The 23367-nt window shown below is 38.3% G+C and overlaps 1 protein-coding gene across 2 annotated transcripts in view; it reads left to right on the forward strand.

Moving 5' to 3' along the window:
• Nucleotides 1-4328: 4328 nt before the first annotated feature.
• Nucleotides 4329-23367, forward strand: part of LOC122668152 — a 38542-nt gene continuing 19503 nt past the window's right edge. For both annotated transcript variants that reach the window (XM_043864739.1, XM_043864738.1), the window contains exons 1-9: nucleotides 4329-4577; nucleotides 6098-6153; nucleotides 6286-6460; nucleotides 6906-7007; nucleotides 7875-7946; nucleotides 17083-17199; nucleotides 17377-17454; nucleotides 22969-23031; nucleotides 23116-23212. In XM_043864739.1, the coding sequence (XP_043720674.1) occupies nucleotides 4491-4577; nucleotides 6098-6153; nucleotides 6286-6460; nucleotides 6906-7007; nucleotides 7875-7946; nucleotides 17083-17199; nucleotides 17377-17454; nucleotides 22969-23031; nucleotides 23116-23212 (847 nt within the window). In that variant the 5' untranslated portion in view covers nucleotides 4329-4490. The remainder of the gene's footprint in view (nucleotides 4578-6097; nucleotides 6154-6285; nucleotides 6461-6905; nucleotides 7008-7874; nucleotides 7947-17082; nucleotides 17200-17376; nucleotides 17455-22968; nucleotides 23032-23115; nucleotides 23213-23367) is intronic.

Here is a 23367-nt window from a genome sequence, read left to right on the forward strand (position 1 = left end):
ATCATTCGAGTAGGGAGATTGTGCAAGAGCCCTTCGTTGTGGAATCTGAGCTCATCAGAATTGGCCGATCATGACTATGATTTTGCCAATACCATAGATTGAACCTATCCAATTTTTACAGTGCGATGGTTGGCTGTCCACGGATTGGTTGTATCTACTGTTTCTTTTTGTATCTGCAATGCAGCTCATCCAACAGCTGATGCATACTGGATTTCTAAGGGTTCAGGTCGATTCCATCTGGATCCGAATCCGGGGACGCCGACCCATGATTCTGCTTACTTGAACCATGTTGGGGAACCAACGTGCTATTTGCTATGTCACGGCTGCCTCCACACTCTTACACAAACACCACTCAACATGCATTCTCGCATGGCTGTGGCCACAGGCGACACTTAGAAGCTGGTTTTTTTTTTTTGGATAGGTAGGTCCCAAGGAGAGTTGAACTTTTAACTTTTTTATCACAAGTAGTTGGTCTGGTCTTTGCCAACTGAGCCATCCTTTTAGGGTAACATTGGTAAGCTGTTGCTTCAATTGTGTCCTGTGGATCTAAACCTCTTATCGAGTAACTAGGATCACAGGTTGCATTGAAATCTCAACAGATATATATAGACTAAATTAGTTTTCATATTAGTCAAAATGGATTTTGCTTGTATATTGTGCAAAAGAATATACTATTGTATCAAATATCAAGTCTATCAAAGTGTATCAAAAGAGACGGCTATTCGGCCATGAATCACTGTTCCCTAGAGGAACACATTTCATAGTAGCATTCCAGTCCATGCTTTTCGAGCTCCGGAATCCACCAATCCTCATAACCAGCATCGGGAGTTTCGTAATCCACACTATTCGGGATCAAAGGTATTTGCGTCATCTAAAATAGTGTTTCCTCGAAAAGTGAGCTCCACTAAGCCCAATGAGTAGCTAAGCCACACAAGCAAGCACAGATAAATATGACTGATGTTGACTGCAAACTATACATGCTAAACGGACACCAAGGGGTCCCATACCACCAAGGTAAATCGCACATCATATACAATTTACAATCATGCTACTTGAATGTATGATGATGTTCAGCTTTACTATTATCCACCTAATAATACAGACTAAGTCAGGTAACATCCCCTGTGTCGGTACCATAAACAGATGGTATCCCGACAATGACAAACCTGAGTTGTGCTAGGAGCCTGCTGTACCGGACTCCACCAAGAGTATATACTCAAATCCCCCTGTCAAACCCCGTCTTGGCGTTCAGCCCGAAAGACGGTCGACGCCCGAACTTCCCAGTAGGTTGTGCCCCGAATAATGGTCAGGACCCATGGGTTTGACCGACACCTAAACCCCTGTCGGTAAGGGTAATAGTACTGGCTGTACAGTTATCCTAACCGGTATCCATCTATAGCATGAATAGAGCACACATATACATAAGCCAGAGGTCGAATCCATAGTACCGAAAGACGATCGGCTGGCTATCCTCTCGCCCCCTCTAGCCTCTTAGGGTAACACTTGTAAGTTGTTGCTTCAATTGTGCACCACAAGGATATATTTATGTTTACTTTGTGCTATGGATCTAAACCTCTTATCGAGTAACCAGGATCACAGGTTGCATTGAAATCTCGACGGATATATATATATGTATATATAGATACTAAATTAGCTTCCATATTAGTCAAAATGGAATTTGCTTGTATATTGTGCAAAAGAATACACTATTGTATCAAATATCAAGTATATCAAAGTGTATCAAAAGAGAAGGCCACCCGGCCATGAATCACTGTTCCTTAGAGGAACATATCTCACAGTAGCACTCCAGTCCATGCTCCTCAAGCTCTAGAGTCCATCAATCCTCATAACCAGCATCGAGAGTCTCGTACTTTGCACCATTCGGATCAAAGTTACCTGCATCATCTAAAAGAGTGTTTCCTCGAGGAGTGAGCTCCACTGAGCCCAATGGGAAGCTAAGCCGCACAAGCAAGCACAGATACATATGAATGATGTTGACTGCAAACTATACATGATAAACGGACACCAAGGCATCCCATACCAACATGGTAAACCGCACATCATATACAGTTTACAATCATGCTACTTAAATGCATGATGATGTTCAGCTTTACTATTATCCACCTGACAATACAGACCAAGTTAGGTAAAGTACTATTGCAACACCTTAGGTAGCATCTCTGGTGTCGGTACCATAAACGGATGGTATCCCGGTGATGACAGACCCGAGTTGTGCTAGGAGCCTGCTGTACTGGATTCCACCAAGAGTATGTACGCTAACCCCCTCTGTCAAACCCCGTCTTGGCGTTTGGCCCGATCCTTTACTTGCTGGGCTCGGTGGAGCTCACCCCTATGGAATATTTTCTTTTAGATGATCTTGCAGGTTGATGTGATGGTGGCGGAGAGGATTACTTGAAGAACAGGGATTGATGACGTGGTGTTATCTTTTTTAAATTCTTTTGCAAAGTCCCTGCCATTAATTTAGAACGTTAGATGTTAGTTTCAGGGTATCTAATGACCAAAAGACCCTTCTGATAAAAATCCATCAAAATTTAAAAATAAAATGACCAAGCTGCCCTCATCTTCTCCAAATGGTTTAGGATTTGAAATTGAAAATCAAACTCTAAACCATTTGGGGAAGATGAACCCTAAAATCAAACCTCCAAAATTGAAGTTGCAATGAAGAAATTTATGGATTAGGGCGTATTGATCGACATGGTCATATTGGAACTCAATGGAACAGATTTCACTTTTAACGAGTGAATGAAAAGCAAGAAAACTCAATCCAACAAAGCTTTGGCAGCCTTTCAAGAGTATTGGTCTGACACCGACTATTTCGAGATAGGGGAAGAGCATGCTCGAGCCCAAGAAAAGCTTAGAACGAGGTGGGTTCTTGAGTTGAAATAAGCCAATTTGCCTCTTTCAATCATGATACTGTAAACCATGTGTTCTCTATTAGTCATGGTAACTTCTTAGTGCTGACCATTCATAAGATGCAAAATCCTCCGGACATATTAAATTTAGTGGCTCATCTAACTTTATTCCCAGCGTGAAGTATCTCTCCTCTCTTTGTAATTTCTTAACTTCTTTACTGGCTTGGCTTCCTTGTTGTGTCTCTTAAGTGAAATTTTGAGCTTCTCTGTGAGCTTAACTCAGTTTCTTCTTCCAATATTGAGTTTGAGCCTGCTTGATAACCTTACGAGAAACAGTTTCTGGTGTTTTTTCGTTCTGAGAAATGGAAAAACACTTAAAAATCGCTTGATAACGAAGTGTTTTTTGTGACTTTTTTTGGAAACATAAATCAAAATTGATGCTCCCTATAAGACTTTTGACAGCCTTGACTAAAAATTGGAAAAGTGTGCCCAATAAAAACTCCTATATTCGTTCACTATGCTCTTTTGTAAAATTGGAAAAGTGTGCCAAACATATCCTTTTGTTAATTTTTTTTTAAAAAAAAAAAAAAAAAAAAAAAAAAAGGTTTTGCTTATTTCCAAGAGCAGGTTTACCAAGCGGGTCAAAAACGGTTTCTCAGCACAGAAAATAAAAAAACTGTTTTGCTGTTTCTCAGTACATAACCAGAACAGAAACACCCGTAAGGTTATCAAGCGGGCACTTTGTTGCTGCATCTGTTTCTTTTACTTCTTTCTAGGTACTAGGTTCACTGGATAGCATTGGGGTGTGGCTGGGGCAGCATGGGGAGGAGAGGAAGAACAGAGGGTGGGATTGCAATCGGAGTGATGCGGGAAGGGAAGATCAATACGCCCTAATCCACAAATTTCTTCACTGCAACTTCAATTTTGGAGGTTTGATTTTAGGGTTCATCTTCCCCAAATGGTTTAGGGTTTGATTTTCAGTTTCAAACCCTAACCATTTGGAGAAGATGAGGGCATTTTGATCATTTTATTTTTAAATTCTGGTGGATTTTTATTAGAAGGGCATTTTGGTCATTAGATACCTTGAAACTAACATTTAATGTTTCAAATTAATGGCAGGGACTAAACTGCTACAAAATTTAAAAAATAGAGAGGAATTTACAATTAGAAAAGTTGTAAGAGAGCATTTGGACAAATGGGCATTTGGTTTATATAACCAACCCATCAACGGTCTCTCCCTCCCGTTCTGTGCTGTCTACTGTAGACCTCCTCACTCCTACCCCCAAAATTCTATCTCTCTTACCTTTTTTTATTTTTTTATTATTTTTTCAGGGGTTCTCACTTCTCCTTCTTCCGTGAAGGGCGGAAGTTGTGGGTGAATGCTTTAATGTGCAGGCACTACCTGCACTCCAGAATACAAAAATCTTGGCCTCTTTCCTTTCTCCACCCTTTTTTACTTCGTCTTCGTACTTTCTGGTGTTCCTTTTTCCTCAATCCTTTTCCATTAATGGCGATTTGACGATATAAAACGGAAAAGGAAAAAGGAAAAAGGTCATCTAACTGATTTATAGGCCGTTTTCCGGCAAGAAATCTGCCCTGACATAGTGGAGCATTACAATGGCGGCATTTGGAGTTCTTGATTCGTTTCTCTTGTCTGCTAGTAGAGCTTGTTGTACTCCTCTTGCCGTGTTCGTCCAGATCCAGGTTCGTGGGCTCTTTTTGTTTTGCTTTTCATTATTTCTTGACGTATAGAGATAAGTTTTCATTTTCGAATGAATGTCGTTGTTGAAGATTTCCTTTCTTCTACTTTTCGTTGTTTTTGGATCTGGGGCGTGGATGTTTTGTGGTACTGTTGTTATCGTCATATAATTTCTGTTTGATTAGTTGGTTGTTCCGTTGTGAACCTCACAGTGAAGCTTCTTTTCCTCTTTTCCCACTTCCCGTTCGAGAAAGAGCGAGAGAGACTTCTGGTTCTCAAATTTATTTGTTATTTTTATTCTGGCATTTGCATGGACAAAACTACGTCTCTTTACCCCTCTAGGATAAGAAACTGAATGCTCAAACAAGTGAGTGCTCCAAATATTCTTGGGTGGTGCCATAATGGTTGTTAAATTTGATGTTAAACTGTTGATATTGCACATTGCCTTGCCTAGCAAGAAAAGTGTACTAATTCTTCTTTATGGAGTTCCATTTTCCTCTCTCTCTCTCTCCTTTTCTTTTTTAAATTAAACTATTTTTCCGGTAAATAATTGAGGGACAGATATAAATGGATTAATTGCAGTGCATATGATTTTCTGTATAAAATTATTCTCCCCAAGTATGATCAGAATGTTCATTTGAGTATCCTTGCAATAGATATTTAATTAGTTGAGTCTGTTTGGTGCTTGGTTAGGGAAATAATGTAATACATGCTTCATTGGTATTCTGAAGTGGGTTCTGAGTTTGAGGATTTAAAAGAGTGAAGTTGAAGTAATCTATTGTGCTTCTTTTGTCTGTTTATCCTCTGATGGTAGCATTATTGGAGCACCTGCCATTTCACAATGAAACCAGGGTGTGAAAATGGTGTATGGATTCTTATCTCGAACTTTTTGGGGGTTCTTTTCTTTTCTTTTATTTTTTCCCCTTCTTTTTTTGGGTGTGGGGGTTGGTTCTCCTCATTATCTATTCTTAAACTCAAAATTTCGACCGTCTACTGTGAAAGGAATTTGTAGGCTGTGATTATGTTGTACCATTAGATAGGATTTGAACCTCAGGTTGATCCCCTGATTCTAAGAGAGCATAATGTGCCAGAATTTTTTTATTAATTTTCTCCAGTCTGTAACTTGTTTGTGGCATATTTTATATTACATTACCTTTCTGTTGTTCTTTATTAAAGCATTTCGACCAAAATCTTCGTCTAATTTATTTTTACCAGAAAACCAAAATTAAGGGGGGGGGGGGGGGTCCAATCATGTATGATACATTCAAGATGTTTCTCCAAACAACTTTTTGAGGTTGGTGGTGGACTTAAGGACTGATCAAAATTTCAAGGTGAAGAGGTCTCTGAGTTGCAGGGTGGACTGTTATCTTCAGTGGTGAGGTCAAGTCAAAGTTATGCCAAGAGAGATAAAATATGAAAGACATTGGCAGTTGTCTGTTGGTTTCATAGCTGTGGATAGTGGATACTATTGTAGTAGCATGTCTTACATGACTAACTCTTTTTCCTCTCCCCTTGCCCTTTTTAGGGGTGTTTAATCTGCTTGACTCTTGCTATTGGATGGGCTTTTGCTTCCTATGTCAGGTATGCTATTTCATTGTTTAATCCTAAATAATATTGCACTGGTAGTATTTAGCTCAGTTATTGTTGTCACTTAGATTGGAAAGCTCATGTTTAACAATGAGTTTTATGCAATGAATCTTATTATTCTCACAGGAACAGAGAGATCAGACGTATTGAAGATAGCATAAAGCGTGGCAATAACTTTGCATTTCTCTGCCAAGATATCAATGAACTCAAGCACTCTAATCAGATCAACTTGCCAAGAGTGTCAGTTGTGATGCCTTTGAAGGGTTTTGGAGAACATAATCTACAGAACTGGAGAAGTCAGGTCAGAATGCAAATTCAATGAATAGAGTTCTCTTTATGTAAAAATGGAAAAGGAAAAATCATGATGATTCGTTGGCAAGAAGAATTTCCAGGGCTACTCTTGTACACTGATGTTTTGGTTAGCTTCCTCTTCTTTCTAATATATATTTTTGTATTATTGACCACTGGAGTAATACCAGACTCCGCAGTGGCAGGAGCCTCGTGCACTTTGTATGCCCTTTTTTTTTGACCTCTGGAATAAAATAATCCATGTGTAAAGAGGATAATTAGATCTCTCGTCACGTGGCTTACTTGTCTTAGTCTTTGATATCTCATTCTTGGCTTTGGACCTGTAAATGATTTTTGTATATTCATTGACTTAAATCCCTGAGGCTTTGTTTCATGAATGTACTAATTAAATCTGTTTCTGGGAATTTATGGAATTGAGATTCATGATTTTGATGCAGATTACATCCCTTTATGGTGGTCCTCTGGAATTCCTTTTTGTGGTTGAAAGTACAGAAGATCCTGCTTATCATGCTGTATCTCTGTTGATCTCTGAGTTTAAGGTAAAGATCTTATTTCCAGTTGACTTGTTCTGATCGTTTGCTACTTTATCTAATATATTTTCAAAGTGTTTCATGAAACTCAGGAATGCCTTAAAAGAATAGGAACATTCAATCATGATAGCTTACAATCTTGTTGTTTAATAGAGGCTGTAGATAAATTTTTTAGTCTCAGGTTCTTTGTATGACAGGATATTTATGGGGTTGGTTCATCAATAGGATACAGAATTAGCTTTAAGCTATTTGATATTAATTTGGAGTCATGACCTTGATATTGGGAGGGTTCTGGTGATAGGTGTTACATACTAACCAAGTTAAACATGAAAGGGTGAGTGTGGAGGAGATTCGTATTTTTACATGATGATGTCATTGGGTCAAGCTGGTTTGAGCCAACAGTTTGACTTGCTTGATATAGCCCAGTTACCTTTCCATTTTATATCTGGTATCTTTTAAAATTGTAGCTATATGACCTACTACCCTGTCGGCCTGTTGCCTTGGCTAGCTACGATTTCTAGGCCTTAAACTGGATAATTTTTTTTCCAGTACAGCCTGGCTAAAAAATCATTGCTTGATTTTCCAAGAGAGTGAGAGGCACAGCAAAGGGCTGCAGCTTGCCGGAAAGAGTTGTCTCTAACCTACTAAGGATACCTCTTAAATTTATGTGGATATTGGCGTGAGAACATGTGTGTGTTATTTTCTTTCATGTTGAAAGCTGACCTAGGTTTTCTAAAAATGAGTCATATTCATCATGCTCTGTTTCATTTGTACTGTAGCACCTTGTGGTAAATTTTCATTTAGCCACATGTTGGATTTGTTTTCTTTTTCCCCTTTTTTTTTGTTCCTGATCTTTTTCTTGTTAAATGGTTACAGGACAGTGTTGATGTAAAGATTGTTGTGGCTGGTTTGTCAACAACATGCAGCCAGAAAATTCATAATCAGTTAGTATGTTAAGTTTTCAACTTTACTGCCAGTATCTTCCTTACATGTGAAAGCTTAGATTGTTTAATACTTTATGAGATGTGCCATGTTTTTTATTCCTTCAATTTTAATGATTTTGCATTTTGGAATTTCACTTCCAGACTGAAAAGAGTTGTCTATTTAAATTTCATGTTACTTAGAATTTTGTATGTGCACGGGCCTCATACTGTTTCAGCAACAGGATGCTCATTTGTCTTAGGGAGGGACTGATGCAGATAAAACACAGAAGTGAGCTTATTTTAGTGGAAACAAGCCTTGGGTTGGGTTCTTTACATGTTGAGCCTTTGGTCCAATGGGTGTTTATTGTAATAAAAAAGGCGTATCCAATGCACGAGGCTCCCGCCACTGCGGGGTCTGGGGAGGGTCATAATGTGTGCAGTCTTACCCCTGCCTTTGCAGAGAGACTGTTTCCAATATGGGTGTTTATTGTAATAGGCTGCTTTAATGGGCCTAAAAAAGGGGTAGGAATAATGATATGGGATTTATTAATTACTTAATTTGTGGGGTGTAGTTAAGAGTCCTATTCCTTATTTTGTATTGTTGGGGAGAGGGTTGGGCATGTCGCCAGCTTTCGGTAGGCTTGCGGCGTACACCAATCACAGGGATGGTAATGTAAGACTAAATTAGGTTAATTTAGTCCCAAATAAATCCACAATAATGCACAGCAGTCAACTAGAATAACCCCAACAGCAGGGTTTAAGTAAGGGCCGAAACTCAGATGTAAGGCCTGGGTTGTGATCCAAAATCCAGCCACTCAATAGGGCTGATAGCGAGGTTGAGTGCAAGATCTAGGGTGTTCAACAAACCCTCCAAACAGGAACATAATAGGGTGACCTGATCACAGGTTATCAACAGGTCATAAAATTAGTATGGATCAGCCTGTAGAAACCAAACCAGTCAATATAATAGAACCAAACTCAGGTGAGTGCTGTTTGTGTGGAGGAGAAACTATGCCGAAAGTTTCATTCAGTTCTGATGGTGAGGTTGAGAGATACAGCAGTTGCACCAAAATAGAAGGTTAAGGCCTACAGGCCAAACCAACCAGCAGCAGGGTCTTAGGTTGGGATCGAGTGTAGGTCTCCTTGACAGGGATCGGTCCTCCAAAACTCAGACAATTCTGAGCAGTGGTTGCGGAGTTATGATCTTTACAAGTTGCAGCAGCAAGACTGAATTGCAGGAGCAGTAGGGGTCTTCAACCGATGGGTACAGCAGCAGCAGCAGCACTTGGATTTGTTTATGATTGATTCAAGTCTTCAAGAGTGTAGGAGCAACAGTAATTGGTGTCTCACAGCAGCAGTGACTATAAGGGATCGAACAAAAGGTGAAGAATAGAGGAGAAGGGAGAAAAGATAGAAGAAAGGGGGGGGGGGGGAGGGGTAGGGGAATGGCTCTCTCAGCCTGGGTCTCTCACCCACAGCTATCTCAGCTGTTGAAACAAGGAATTACTCCCATAACCGATGCCAACATGGCCTGAAAATTCTGTTCTGCAAATCTGCTCCTTCCTTACAATAGGGGGCCTATTAATAGCTTAGGGGGAAGCTACGATAAAAATAGAAACTTTCTAAAATAGAAACTAACTGAAAATAAAAAGTAGGGAAATAGAAACTACTAAAACCTAACTAAAATAGAAGGTAACTAAAATTAGAAACAACTAGGCTTTATAGTTCAGCCACATGCAAGAATAACTAAAATAGAAACTAATAGATTTAGTAACTAAGTGCTACGCACATATGTATCCCATGATACATTTTGTTCCTAGCATTATGTCTATGTACTAATTCTTCCAAAAATTAGATTTGTGGAAAAAACCATTACCTTCAAGCACCAATCATGCAAAAAAAAAACTGCAAGTTTTTAGCAAAAAGTAGGACAAGTCAAGTGTTTTGGCAAAAAACTGCAAATTGTTAGCAAAACCCCTTTGGCAGTGTTGAGACTTGTGAAACCCTAGCTCTTGGTCGAAACCAAGTGCCAAAACTTGCGAAACCTGTTACAAATCAGTTTCGACCCTTGATTTCGTCTGGGACCTTCTTAAAACCGAGATTAAGAACCATGGTTATATGTAGGGTTAATTAGGGATAGTTTTGTAATTTGAAATTTTATTTTATTTTATTATGTTGAAGTTAGATACATTAGTAGAGTTAAAGTTTGTGTTAAATCTGCTTCCAGTTTCAAGTTACAAGCAGGTGTCTTTTCCTCTTTATATAGTTGGATTTTTGAATGAAGTATTTTTATAGTATTGCTGCCAAGAGCTGTGGTGTGCAATTCTGTCTCCTCCCTCCTGATCTCCTCTCTTGTTTCAGGTGCAATCCTTCCTTAATCCCCCCTACTCCTATTCCTTCTTACTTGTTCTCTTTCTTCTTTTCATGTCTTTTATTTTTGATTTCTGTTTCTCTTCCTCTGCTGGCAGTACTGTTGGAATAGAAAGAAGATCTGCATACACATCATAACAGCCCCATTTGGTCTAAGATTTTGGGAATAGACTGCCTTCCCTCGGGCTATTCAAATCCCAGGATATCAGTCCCTAAGAACTCATCTGTGAGCTATCGATTTGACAATAAACCTGGTTTTGAAGCTATCGCCTCCTCTGATTTTAGAATTTTTTTTTATTAATTATCAAGCTGCTGCTTCAAGTGTTTGATTGTTGGATTTCATAGGGCTGTGGATCAGAAACCTAGATCTACATTTTCACTTTCATGAAGCCCATATGGATGAGTTCTTTCATTCGAACGGTACCAGGTTTACCATTGGTTCTGAAATCCATCATGAGGTTTTGAGGTTGAAGAAGAAGACCTCTTCTTTTGATGTTACAGACCCTAATTCCTGGTATTTATGAATATGCCCACCTTTCATTAAAATTGTTTCTGATTCTCTCCTCTTTATTTTGAATACCAAAACCTTCCTTGAACTAAATCACTGTTCTATCCATGCTCTTGTTTACCCTTCACCATAGGGCTCTAAACTTCAAATTATATACAGATTTGCAATAGTTCCTTACCTTTGAATTCTTATTGCTTTGGTGGGCCGTAGCGACCTATAATCAGGGTTATTGAACCCTAGATTGCACCACTTTTCTATTCTGTTCTTAGTTAATTATTGATATGTAGTTGTATTTTTTGTTCTATAACTTCAGATTTCAACTCAGTACATCATTATTAAACTCTCTTTTCAGAATTAGTCATCAATACCCAATCTTTTCATTGTTTTCTAAGAATCCTTCTTCAAGTAGGAATGCTGAATTTCTCAGTCCTAGTCTCCTAGAATATTTGAATTTCTATTTTCAAATCTGGATATTAGCTTTAACTTTAATTTTTTTATGTTTTCAAATTCAGATGTTTCTACTGATTTCAGGGAATCCTAATTCCATTCTATCTCTTAATTCTATCTATTTTGAACCGAACTCTGATTCTCATTTCAGATTGGTATCTATTCTATTATTGCAGTTCTGATCATCTTTGGCTGTTGAACTAATTCCTGTAACATCTGCTATCAATTTACTGTTCTAAGATTTTGTTTTTAGAATCATATTCTTAGTAGGATTAGGTCATAACTTCAGATCTAGCCATCAGATCCAAATCAAATTTGTGTAATCAACAAGTATCTGGCCTTGTTTGCAATTAGGAAGAATCAGTCTTCTTCTTACTCCAACAAAACAGAACACGGTAGAGGAGGCTGTTCTTGGGAATGATACTGCTCCTCACCAAAGATTCCAAATGAGTCAAGGATTTAGGGTTAAGATATCAGCCCCTAACCAATAGCAGATCCAATAATCAACAAAAAAAATTAAGAAAAATCTCTGAAACTGTTCTGGGCGGAATAAATAGTAACAGCCTTGAAGATGGGTTCAAATCTCACACACCCAACTTGGTTCAGGCTGGTTCGCATGGTGATTTACGAACACTCCATAAAATTTCAGGCCAAATGAGTTAATAACTTGGGAGTTTTAACAATGTTTTTCTAATCCAGTTGTAATGCAAATGGCAGGAACAAAGGGGAAGCAGTAGCAAGAATAATAAGAAAGAAAATGGATTAAAGGACAACTCAAGAATCAAATCAGTGATATGGATATTGTGTAGTTCACTCGGACGTAGATAAACTATTTCAAACAACTCTATTCCCCAATTGTTGGTTACTCTTATATATAGAAGAAAAAAACTCCTAAACGAACTCTGAAACAGTGCTAGAGTTTGAAACAAACTCCAACACATCTCTGTTGGCTAAATAGGAAATCAAAATAAAAATAATGTCAAATGACAAAATAACCCCTAAACAATTGAAAACCACTATTTACCCCCCTATGTGACCAGAACCCAGGTTTGGACCTTGTTCTTCTCGACTTGTGTTTCCAGACTCGGTCAAGCTGGTCCAGCCTTGCAACTGCATCACCTGGTGGTGATTCCAAGGTTGGGGTACTGGTGTTGATTCCAACCCTGTAGATCAGGTGGTGATTCCTGATCTTATCCTTTTCTCTATCTTATCTTTTTTTCCCCCAGTCCTCAGGTCAGTTCATATTCTCTATCCTGCACATACTTACCTATTCTGTTCTTAGTTAATTATTGACCGGTTAGTTGCGTTTCTTGTTCTATAACTTCAGATTTTAATTTTGACATCATTATTAAACTCTATTTTCAGAATCAATGATCAAAATCCAATATTTTCATTGTTTTCTAAGAATCCTTCTTCAATTAGGAATTTTGAATATCTCAGTCCTAGAATCTGATTTTTGAATTCTGTTTTAGATCTTGACATCAGTTTTAAATCTTATTATTGCTGTTTTTAAATTGGATCTTTTTATTGATTTCATGGAATCCTAGTTCCACTCGGATTTCTTAATTCTCTCTGTTTGAATCGAATTCTGAATCTTGTTTCAGATTGGTATTTTATTGTTATTGCTGAGTCTTGTTGCAGTTCTGATCATCTTTGGCTGCTGAATTAATTCTTCTAACATCTGCTTTTGATTTATTGTTCTCAGATTCTGTTTCTAGATACCTTTCTCAGCAGGATTAAACCATAACTTCAGATCTAACCATCAGATCCAAATCAAATTTTGAGAAGTTGTTCTGCCCTATTAATTGACCTTTGACCAATTTATTGGCTAAATCAGACTCTTTGATTTCCGATATTTGAATTCTCTCAAATGTTGTTTGCCCCTTTTCCTGTGATCCTGTCGCAAGCTGATCTCCCACTGGATCTCAGTGGTTCAGGGTTAGAAGTGCATTAGGGATTCTGCAATATGGCATGATGTGGATTTGAATATGAATTTTCATTCCGAAACTAAAAAGAGTTGTCTGATTCCGCTTGATGTAAAATAGGATTTTCTACGTACATGATGCCATAATATTTCAGCAGAAAGATGTTCATTTACCTAAGGCTGGGACTCTGCATTGTGACATGATTGATAGAGGAATGGGACAACTTATTAAAATTTAGAGGGTTCTACATTGAAACTGGGTGTTCTGGGTTTGTTGGGTTTAAGGTTTGTTAATATTATGTTTTGTAATGAAGTTTGTAAGGCTGTTTTAGTCCTTTGAAGTTTTGTTATACATTAATATGCATATGACGAGTAAGTGAACCTTATTCACTCATTCTCTTTCCCATGATGCTCGCCTTTCTTTCTTTCCTCTCTGTTCTCATTTTTTGCAGTTCTGGTACTTGCTGACATCGACAATGTCAAGTGTTTTTTTAATTAATGTATTCATCATGTCTAAGAGGTTGTTTTTCCTTAATATTCCTGTTGTAATATGACTGTAATTTGGGTATAAGGGTAAATCTGTCCGTAAGGGCATTAGCTATGAGACCAAAGACTCAATAGAAGTTTACAGGAAGAGGCACCAGTGATCAAATTCTTACTCTCAATTCCGCTCGACATCAGCACTTTGGCTCTTGCTGGCCTGTATTTTAAAGTCTCACTGCTTGATTCGCTGAGCCCGGCTTTGTAGGCAGCTTTAGTTGTACTGTACCTGTATGTCACTTATTATAAATAAAGTAGGTTTGTCACACTGGCAGTCTAATTATTTCTCTCAATCAAACATGGTATCAAAGCAGAGATCCACCTCGGGATCCCAGTCCTAGCCGCCGTCGACTCTATCTCTCTCTTTTCCTCTCTCGGTTTGCACCTTCCGCCTTTCTCCTTCTCTTCTCTGACTTCTCTCAACACTTTTCTCTTTCTCATCTTCCACAGTTGCTCTTGGTAGGTCTATCCTAGGTCACCGAGGGTCATCCTTATTCCTATTGGGTTCTCAGTTCTCTCTTAAATAATATTCAAAGACAACCCAATGTTCCAATCGACTTTTTCATGGTTTTGGAGCTAGATCGACTTTTTCAGGGTTTTGAGGCCTAGATCGACTTTTTTAGGGTTTTGAACCCTCTTATCGATTTTTTGTTAGTCCTTTGTGATGGTCATCGATCCCTTCAAGGCTTCATCTCTCCTTCGATTGTTCTAAGCTCTTTGCATCAACCAGAGTGGTAACTATGTCGTCTGACTCTACTGCATCAATTGGAATTGAAGGGTCGAGTTTTGGGACTCATAATGATTTCCCTTCATTCCCTGTTGCTCTGTTTGATTGGATGGGAGCGATTTTTTGATATGGTCTCGCTCCTGTTATCTCTCCATTTGACAGGTGAAACTACAAAACCTACTACTAATGCGTTACAGTGGAAGTGGAGTTCTAACAACTCCTTGGTAATGGCCTTTCTCATCAACTCTATGCAACCTCAGATTGCTCGAGGTTATCTCCTATTGGGTACTACAACCAAGATTTGGAAAGCAGTTCAAGACACATACTCTCAGGTTGGGAATGATGCCCGTGTTTATGAGCTGTGCAAGAAGCTTCATGAGACCAAGCAGAAAGACTAAACTCTTTTTCAATACTATTCTGAGTTGCGTAGTCTGTGGCATGAGCTTGACTTTTATGACACCTTTCAGGCAACCTGTACTGCCGATGCTACTGCCATCGAGAAACGGGAAGATGAATTTCAGGGATACTTATGTTTAGTGAAGATGTGCCTCCGGCTGTTCCTAGTTTTGCCTCTGACTCTACCTCTCAATTTCCTTCAGTTCAGGGGGAAACACATGTTCATATTCAGCCGCCCATGAAAGTATATGTTTGTCGTCATCGTGAGCAGCGAATAGACACCACCTCAGTGGCACCTTTGACACCTACACCACCATCTAGCCAATCGTCATCTCCTGATCCTAGCCTTAACTTTCTATCAAGTAATACTCACTTTGATTATCCTATTATTTCTGATCCATCTATTGACTTACTCATTGTTGTTCGAAAGGGAACGAGATCTTGTACTCAACACCTTATTGCTAAGGTGGTTTCGTACAACTCTCTTTCTCCTTTATATCATACCTTTGTGTCTTCCTTGTCATCTTTTTCCATTCCCCAGAATTGGTAGGAAGCTATCACAGAACCACAGTGGAAGGCAGCCATGATTGAAGAAAAATGCAAGTCCTGAAAAAGAATGGTACCTGGGATCTGGTCTCTCTTCCACCATAGAAAAGGACAATGAGTTGCAAATGGAATTTCACTATAAAGCAAAGTATGGATGAGACAGTGGACAGGTACAAGGCCAGGCTGGTTGCAAGAGGATTTACTCAGACTTTAGTTTAGATTACTAGGAGATGTTCACACCAATTGCAAAAATGAACACCATCCGTGTGATTCTTTCTTGTGCTATGAATCTAGGATGGGATTTGCAACAACTTGACGCCAAGACTCAAGAATGCATTTCTTCATAGTGAACTGGAAGAAGTGTACATGGAAATGCCTCTTGGTTTCTTATGTCAGAAAACCAAGGGAAAGGTTTGCAAGCTCAACCGAGCCCTGTATGGGTGAAAGCAATCTCCTCATGCCTGGTTTGGGAGATTCCACAAAGTTGGTGTCTATAGGATACACTCAAAGCAACGCTGATCACACTTTGTTCATTAAGCGGACTGGTTCTAAGGTTGCTGTTCTCATTGTGTACGTTGATGACATTGAAGTCATTGGAAGTGACATAGAGGAAATTTCTTGCGTGAAGGTTTACCTTGGTCAAGAGTTTGAGATCAAGGACCTAGGTAAACTATGTTATTTTCTCGGTAATGTCAGTATTGGGGTTTTGCCCGCTCCACCAAGGGTATTTTCCTATCTCAATGAAATATACTCTTGATCTTCTATTTGAAACAGGGATGCTGGGTTTTAAGCTTTCAAATGCTCCTCTTGAAGCAAATGTTCATATTTCTAGCAAGACCGGTGATCTAGTGGATAAGGGTCAGTATCAGCGATTGGTTGGAAAGCCGATTTACCTATCCCACACTCGTCCAGACATTGCCTTTGCTGTTAGTCTGGTAAGTCAGTATCTGCATGATCCTTATTCTTCACACTTAGAAGCTGTGTTTTGGATCTTGTGCTACCTGAAGTTTGCACTAGGAAAGGAAATCCTCCTGTCTTCCCATGGTTATTTACAAGTTGAGGCCTTTACCGATTCTGATTGGGCCAATTCTTTAGATTATCGACGATCTACCACAAGTTATGGTACTTTTGTGGGTGGCAACTTGGTTACTTGGAGGAGTAAGAAGCAGGCAGTTTTTGCTCGGTGTAGTGCTCAAGCTGAATTTCTTGTCATGTCTCATGGCATCTGCGAGTTGATGTGGCTTCAAGGTCTCTTGAAAATTTGGACCTTCTTGTTTCCCTTCCTATAATGCTTTATTGTGACAGAAAGTTTGCAATTAGTATAGCTCACAAGCCAGTCCAACACGATTGCACCAAGCATGTGGAGATATATCGTCATTTCATCAAAGAAAAGTTAGATCAAGGATTGATATGCATTCCTATTGTAAAATTTGGAGATCAGTTAACAGATTTTTTTACCTAGGGTTTAAGTAGTAAGTTGTTTCATTCTATAGTGTGCAAGTAGGGCATGTGTGACATTTATGCACCAACTTGAGGGGGGAGTGTTGTAATATGGGTATAAGGGTAAATCTGTCCATAGGGGCATTATTGTACTTGTACCTGTATGTCACTTATTGTAAATAAAGTAGGGCTGTCACACTGGCAGTCTAATTATTCCTCTCAATCAAACAGTTCCATTAGTCATGTTGCGTCTAACTATGCAGGTTGGGGTGGAGAGGATGCATAAAGACAGCAAGTATGTGTTATTTCTTGACGATGACGTTAGGTTGCATCCTGGGTCCATAGGAGCCCTTACTGCAGAGATGGTGAAAAATCCTGAGGTGGGGGCTTTGTACCTTTTTGTTACTGCATCCAAAGAGCCTATTTCCCTTTTGATGTTATAATCATTTTATAATTCAGAAAAACTTTTAAAGCTTCCTTCCAGGTTTTTATGTTCTGCACATAACATGAAGTAGGAAAAACTTGTACTGCTTTACTCTATTGGTACTTATCTGCAGATATTTATTCAAACTGGATACCCGCTTGATTTGCCTTCTGGAAGTTTAGGGAGCTACTGCATATATGAATATCATATGGTATGAAACCATCTGAATCTTTGACTTTATGCTTTGGTCTTGTTTCTGATATTTCTAATGTTGTGAATTGGCATGTGTTATTGCTTTACTCTGTTGCATTTTTTCATTATCATCAGGAAGAACACACAAAACAAATTCATTTTTCTTACAACTTCAGTTGAGCATCTCAAAGGCAAAGATTATCAAAAATTTGGTTCTGGTTGTTTCTTGCTGGTCTGTTAAACTTATTAAGGATCACTTTTACTGAGAAGAATTTATATTTTTAAGGGAAAATCTATGGATTGATCTTTCGAAATCACACCTAACAGAAAATGGCCCTACTTCCAAGATGATGTTAGCAATTCCCATCGTTGGTTATGCAGGTCAAGGTCTGGATTGGCCATCTGTCAAATTTCAGCATCAAATTGAGTCATATACCCTCCCATGTAATGGAATACCCACCCCCAAAGTATGTCCATGCAGTCCTGATGGATCATCTCCATAAGCTCACACCCAACTTCACAATTGCAAAACTGATGCAGTATTTGGGCACTAGCAGCAGTGCCAAGAGAAGAACAACGTCTGGTTTCAAGAATTTCAGAATTCCTAATTTCTCTAGGAATCCTATTCCTAGTCTTCTATGCAGTATTATATAGGTAGAGTTCTGTTTTCAGTTTCTTTTCCTATTTTGATTATGTTTATGTGTCCGAGTTCAGTCTGGATTAGGAATCTAGAAAAGTTCAGTCATGATATGAGTTGATTTTCTTTCATTATGGGGTTCAAGAACTTGGCGAGATCTCGCTTAAAACTCGTTTTTTTTTTTTTTTTCTTCCAATTAGCGAGTCGAGATGGGAGGCAAAATAAAAAGTTACACGGACTCAGTTGAGATCTCGGTTTGACCGAGATGTGGATCAAACCCATGTTTAAAAGGGGAAAGATCTCGGCCGAGACAGTCGAGATCTCGACAAAAACTCGACTGTCTCGGTGAACTCGACAAGGAAACCAGTGGTGAGCTGATTTTTGAGCTTTAGCCACCTTGTTTCGACGGAAAACTTGTCGGAGACATCAATTAACATCCTACTTGCATCAAACTTGCAAGATTTGTTACAAATCATCTCAAATTTGAAGAAATTTTGAAGGTAAACCATTTATTCAGTAACACTTTGACATGGGAATCCTATGTGGCATAGGCTAGGCTAGGCTGTGTGGTAGACTACACGCATTTGTTCAGCAACACTTTAACATGGGAATCATATGTGGCACAGTTTGAGCCTTACTAGCTTCGGAAACATGGCTTGGAAGGATAGAGGTACATCATATATGTTAAGATTGATGTCGAATACCGTACTTTACATTTCCTATGTGGCACAGTCTAGCTGTGTGGTAGATTACACGCATTTCTTCAGCAGCAATTTGACATGGGAATCATATGTGGCACAGTCGGAGCCTTACTGGCTTCGGAAACATGGCTTGGAAGGATAGAGGTACATCATATATGTTAAGATTGATGTAAAATACCCTACCTTACATTTCTAATGTTTATTTAAGTTGTTTTACATTAATTGAATGCATTCTATTACTAAATTATGTGTAGAATAGGGTATTTTAGTATGTCGTCGCCCACCAACCTAGGGTCCGAAGTGAAACTCCTATTTGGACTTTGTTTTTGCAAAATCTGATAGTGCCATTGTGTTTAAATGACCTAAAATAGGCTGAGTACCAAGTTTTAGGCCTAAACTAGGTCTAAAATCCACTGAAACCAGCCTTCGAGTTCAAAAAAAAGAAAATTCACCAACTCGCCGACATGTCGGCCCAACTCGTTTTTTTGGCTGGGCGAGACCAGTACCGAAACCGAGTTCTTGAACCATGATTATAACAAGTCCTAGTTGGTTTAGGACTCCAAACACAGCTGGAGGTTCTTAAGTCAGTTGTTTAAGTCTTTATTGGTCAATTAAGTAGCCAGTTTGATTACTAGTTGGTTTAGGTTAATTCTAGTCATGTTATGACTTATGAGTCATATTTGGAGATTATATATATACTTTTGTAACCAGCCATTAAGGCATATGAATTTTATTTTATGAATATAAAGCTTGGCTTTGCTCCTATGTTCTGTGTGATTCAGAATAGTGTTGTGAGATGCAATGCAAACATAGGTGAGCAGTAGGTGTCAACCTTAGGCAAGTCGTGTTTGAGGGTCAGTGGTTTGGTTGACCACTGACACCATTTATTGATGATTAAAATGATCCATCGGATACAAGTGGCCTCCGTTGGTTGGTTCGACTAAGAAAGGCATGTAAGCAAAGAATCTACTCCCTCAGCACAGAATAAAGTCATTAGTGCTAGCGTGCCAGAACCAAGCAATAGCTAGTGAGGCCTTTAGAGTAAGTAAAGCGCGGTCTTTCTTCCATTCTTTTATTCATCCATCAGTTCTGGTCAGTATTTTGAAGCTTTCTATTTTTTATTCCTGTGTAGATTGTTGAAGTCTATTGTTTCTTTGAGTATTCGAGTTTGCTGATTCTTGTTCACAAGTCAAAAACTTTGCAACTGTTTTGAACTTAAAGATCCAAATTTACACTGATTTCCAGAAATCCTTCTCTCACTTGGATTTTCTGAATTCTTCAATTTCATGGCTGATTTTCAATTCCTGGTTCATCTTTTTTGCTGTTACAGTTCCTGATCACTGTTTATCCATCAAATCAGTTCATTTTTATTGTTGCCTAAATTTTCTTGATTTATACTGGTTTCGGTTACTGCTCTGAACCTTGTTTCTAGAATCCTACCCCAAGTAGGATTAATCTATACATATTTGAGCCAGATTTTGGGAAACTATTTGTCTGCATATAGTTGACCTTCCACCAACTTTGGACCATATCTGAATTTTTGATTTTCTGTTATTAAATTTAAATCTGGTTTCTAAACCTGTCACTGTAATTCTGGTTTTCAACTGAGTTTCTGAGCTTAATCCCTTAGGCTTAGGCTTCTAGAAACCCATAAAAAATCCTATTACCCTCACTCATCTACAGTTTTAAGTAATAAGTACTCAATCAACACACCTCACATGTGGACTTGATCACAACCCATTTTGTGAATATGTGCAACCTCATCTAGATTTACCTTTGGTAGCATAGTATGTCTTAGAATGTCTTCTCTTTTCTTTCAGACTATGTAAACAACGGCTCTAAGGTGAAATGTAATGGTTTCCATAAGTTGGGTTTCAGGCTTCTTGATTTTTCAATGCTAGATCTCAAAACATGAAAATTATCCAAGGGTATTTGTGAGATTTCAATCATAGCTTTGACATTTGAATTGCTCTCTATTCGGAAGGGTTCTCTTTGTTACCCATTTTCTGTAATTTCTACAAAATCACTTAAAAGTAGAAATCCAATCGATCTAATCAAAATAATTAAACTTCACTACTGGTTTGATCGATTGGATTGATGATCTCTTGTTTAACTTTTAATGTGGCAAATCTCTCTCTCTCTCACAGATAGCAGTGGTCAATTTTTGTTTGTAGCTGGGGTGGCTGTGCTTGAGAGAGATTTAATAGGATAATTTATGAATGGGTAATGATTTAACTGGAATTCTTTTGTAAGGTTCCCTATGATTGAAATTGGTCAGCGTGTAAGCAGCTTTTTGTGTCCTCCAGTCAAGGTTCTAAAATTCGGGTTTCGACTAGGTTTCGACCAGCCAGAAAACAAGTTCGTCTCGGTTTCGACCATATCTCGGTCGAAACTTGGGACTTTCTCCAGGCTAACTCGAACCTTGGTTTCGAGGCCCAAAAATTGTTTTTTTGCCCTGATTCTTGTTGTGCTGCCTATTTTTGACATTTTAAACTCAATCCATGCATTAGTTTCACATAGAGAACACTAAAAATATTACTTGTGGTTTTAATCCAAGTTTGATACTGTATATTGTTCTTGGACATGTTATCAAATAAGGTTTGACCGGAACATAATTCTTCAATATAAATGAGATTTAAGCAATCTTGGATTTGTTAGAAAGCTTTGTTTTGATAGCTTTCCAATATGTCCAAGATTGCTTAAATCTGATTTATATTGAAGGAGTTATGTACCGGTCAAACTTAATTTGGTGTGCGCGAATACTGTCAAAATCGCTCTGAATGAAAAAAAAAATTTGGACATCAAAACAAATGAATATTTTACTGCACTTTTGGTTTTTAGCAATGTTTTATCATATTAAGATTTATGGAATTTTTAGAATTGAGAAAAACCCTAGCATTAGAAAGTTGAAAAGTGCACCTACCGTCGAAAATCCAATTTTTGTTCTTGAACTAGGGGATTGGCTTTTTTTCCTTTTGGAATTTTATTTTTTAACTATTTTTATTGGATTCAAATAGGGGGTATTTGCTTATTTATGAATAATATCTTAAGTAAATGAAATACAAATACAACTTAAATGATATTAGGCATAACTAAGTGTCTATCTTGATTTCTGGCAGTTTTTGGCATAAATACTTAGTGTCTGTCCTGGTTTCTGGCATAAATACCTATCTCTCCTAGTTTCGAGCCAAGTTTCCCTTAGTTTCGATGGGCATGTGTCGAAACCACTGAAATATGGTCGAAACCAGCTGAAACCATCGAAACCCGGTCGAATCCAGGGATTTTATAAAATCCCGCTTCAACTTGTCTCGGAAACCTGGGAAACCGAGTTAACTCGGTGGTTTCGACAGGTTTCGGTCGAGTTTTTGTTCCATGCCTCCAGTTAAGGTGGATATTGATACAGTTAGTGTGACAGTATTGGAACTTGATAAGTTGATATCAGTACCTGTTCATGAAGAAAGAGAGAAAATAAGGTGAAGATTGAACTAGAGAACGACAGGAGAAGAGAAAGTGGAGAGGCAACACCCCATGGTTAGAGAAAAAACAGATTCCTTCTAACTGTGGGTAGTGGGAGATGTTATATTGATTTTTTTTATTTTATTTTTTTTTATCAAAATGCAATATTTGTAAAATTAAAACTAAGGACAGGTCTATAACTTATGTGTAATTTACACATAAGAATAAAATTATAACATAACAGTACAGTACAAAATACCCCTGCCGGCACTAACACCTCTTAACAGTTGGGATACACTTGACAATTTCAAGATATGCTGAGATAAGCCATGATGCAACATACTACTTCTAATGGATCAAAGTCCATAGAATGCTTAAAATAGAGGAATGAAGAAAAGTGAATGGAATGCCAGAAAAAAAAAGGTTAATGAATTTATGACTGCAATTTTCCATTTGGTCATAGATATCAAGCTTTGGTCTTTGGTAAAAAATCATTAGCGTGACATTCTTTGCTTCCCATGCCGCAGAATCTCTGTCTATTTGTTCTGTTCATTCTTCTTTTGAATCATGAGATTTTATTGATTTCTATTTCTCTTCATCTCTGGCAAAGTAGGGGGAGAGTTGGATAAGTTATTCAAAGTTCTAAAATGCATGTGTTTGTGTTACTTGCTAGGTAGCCTTTTTGTTCATTTCCTTGTTGCTCATATGTAATTTCTGTTTTTCCTGCTCTTGAATTTAGCCTTGCTCAATGGGGTTTGCCACTGGTGGAAGAACATTCTTTTTGTGGGGAGGTTGCATGATGGTAATCACTTTTTCTACTCATATTTTTTTTGTGGCCACTTGAATTCAAACTTCATTGCCCTTAACTTTTTAGTTCATATTTCAGATGCATGCAGATGATTTTAGACTTGACCTACATGGTGTGGTTAGTGGACTGCGAGATGGTGGCTACTCTGATGATATGACCCTTGCAGCAATAGCTGGTAATATACTTCACTGTTTACAAAATCAAGTTGGATAGACCTAGAAACCTTCTTATAGTTCTACAATCTACACAACTATTCCATCTATTGATGCCTTGATACGTAGGTAGCTTCTGTGACACAATACAATACTGATACTGTTTCTAGTTGCTTCA

The sequence above is a fragment of the Telopea speciosissima genome, chromosome 7 (genome assembly GCF_018873765.1).
Source record: "Telopea speciosissima isolate NSW1024214 ecotype Mountain lineage chromosome 7, Tspe_v1, whole genome shotgun sequence".
Lineage (NCBI taxonomy): Eukaryota > Viridiplantae > Streptophyta > Magnoliopsida > Proteales > Proteaceae > Telopea > Telopea speciosissima.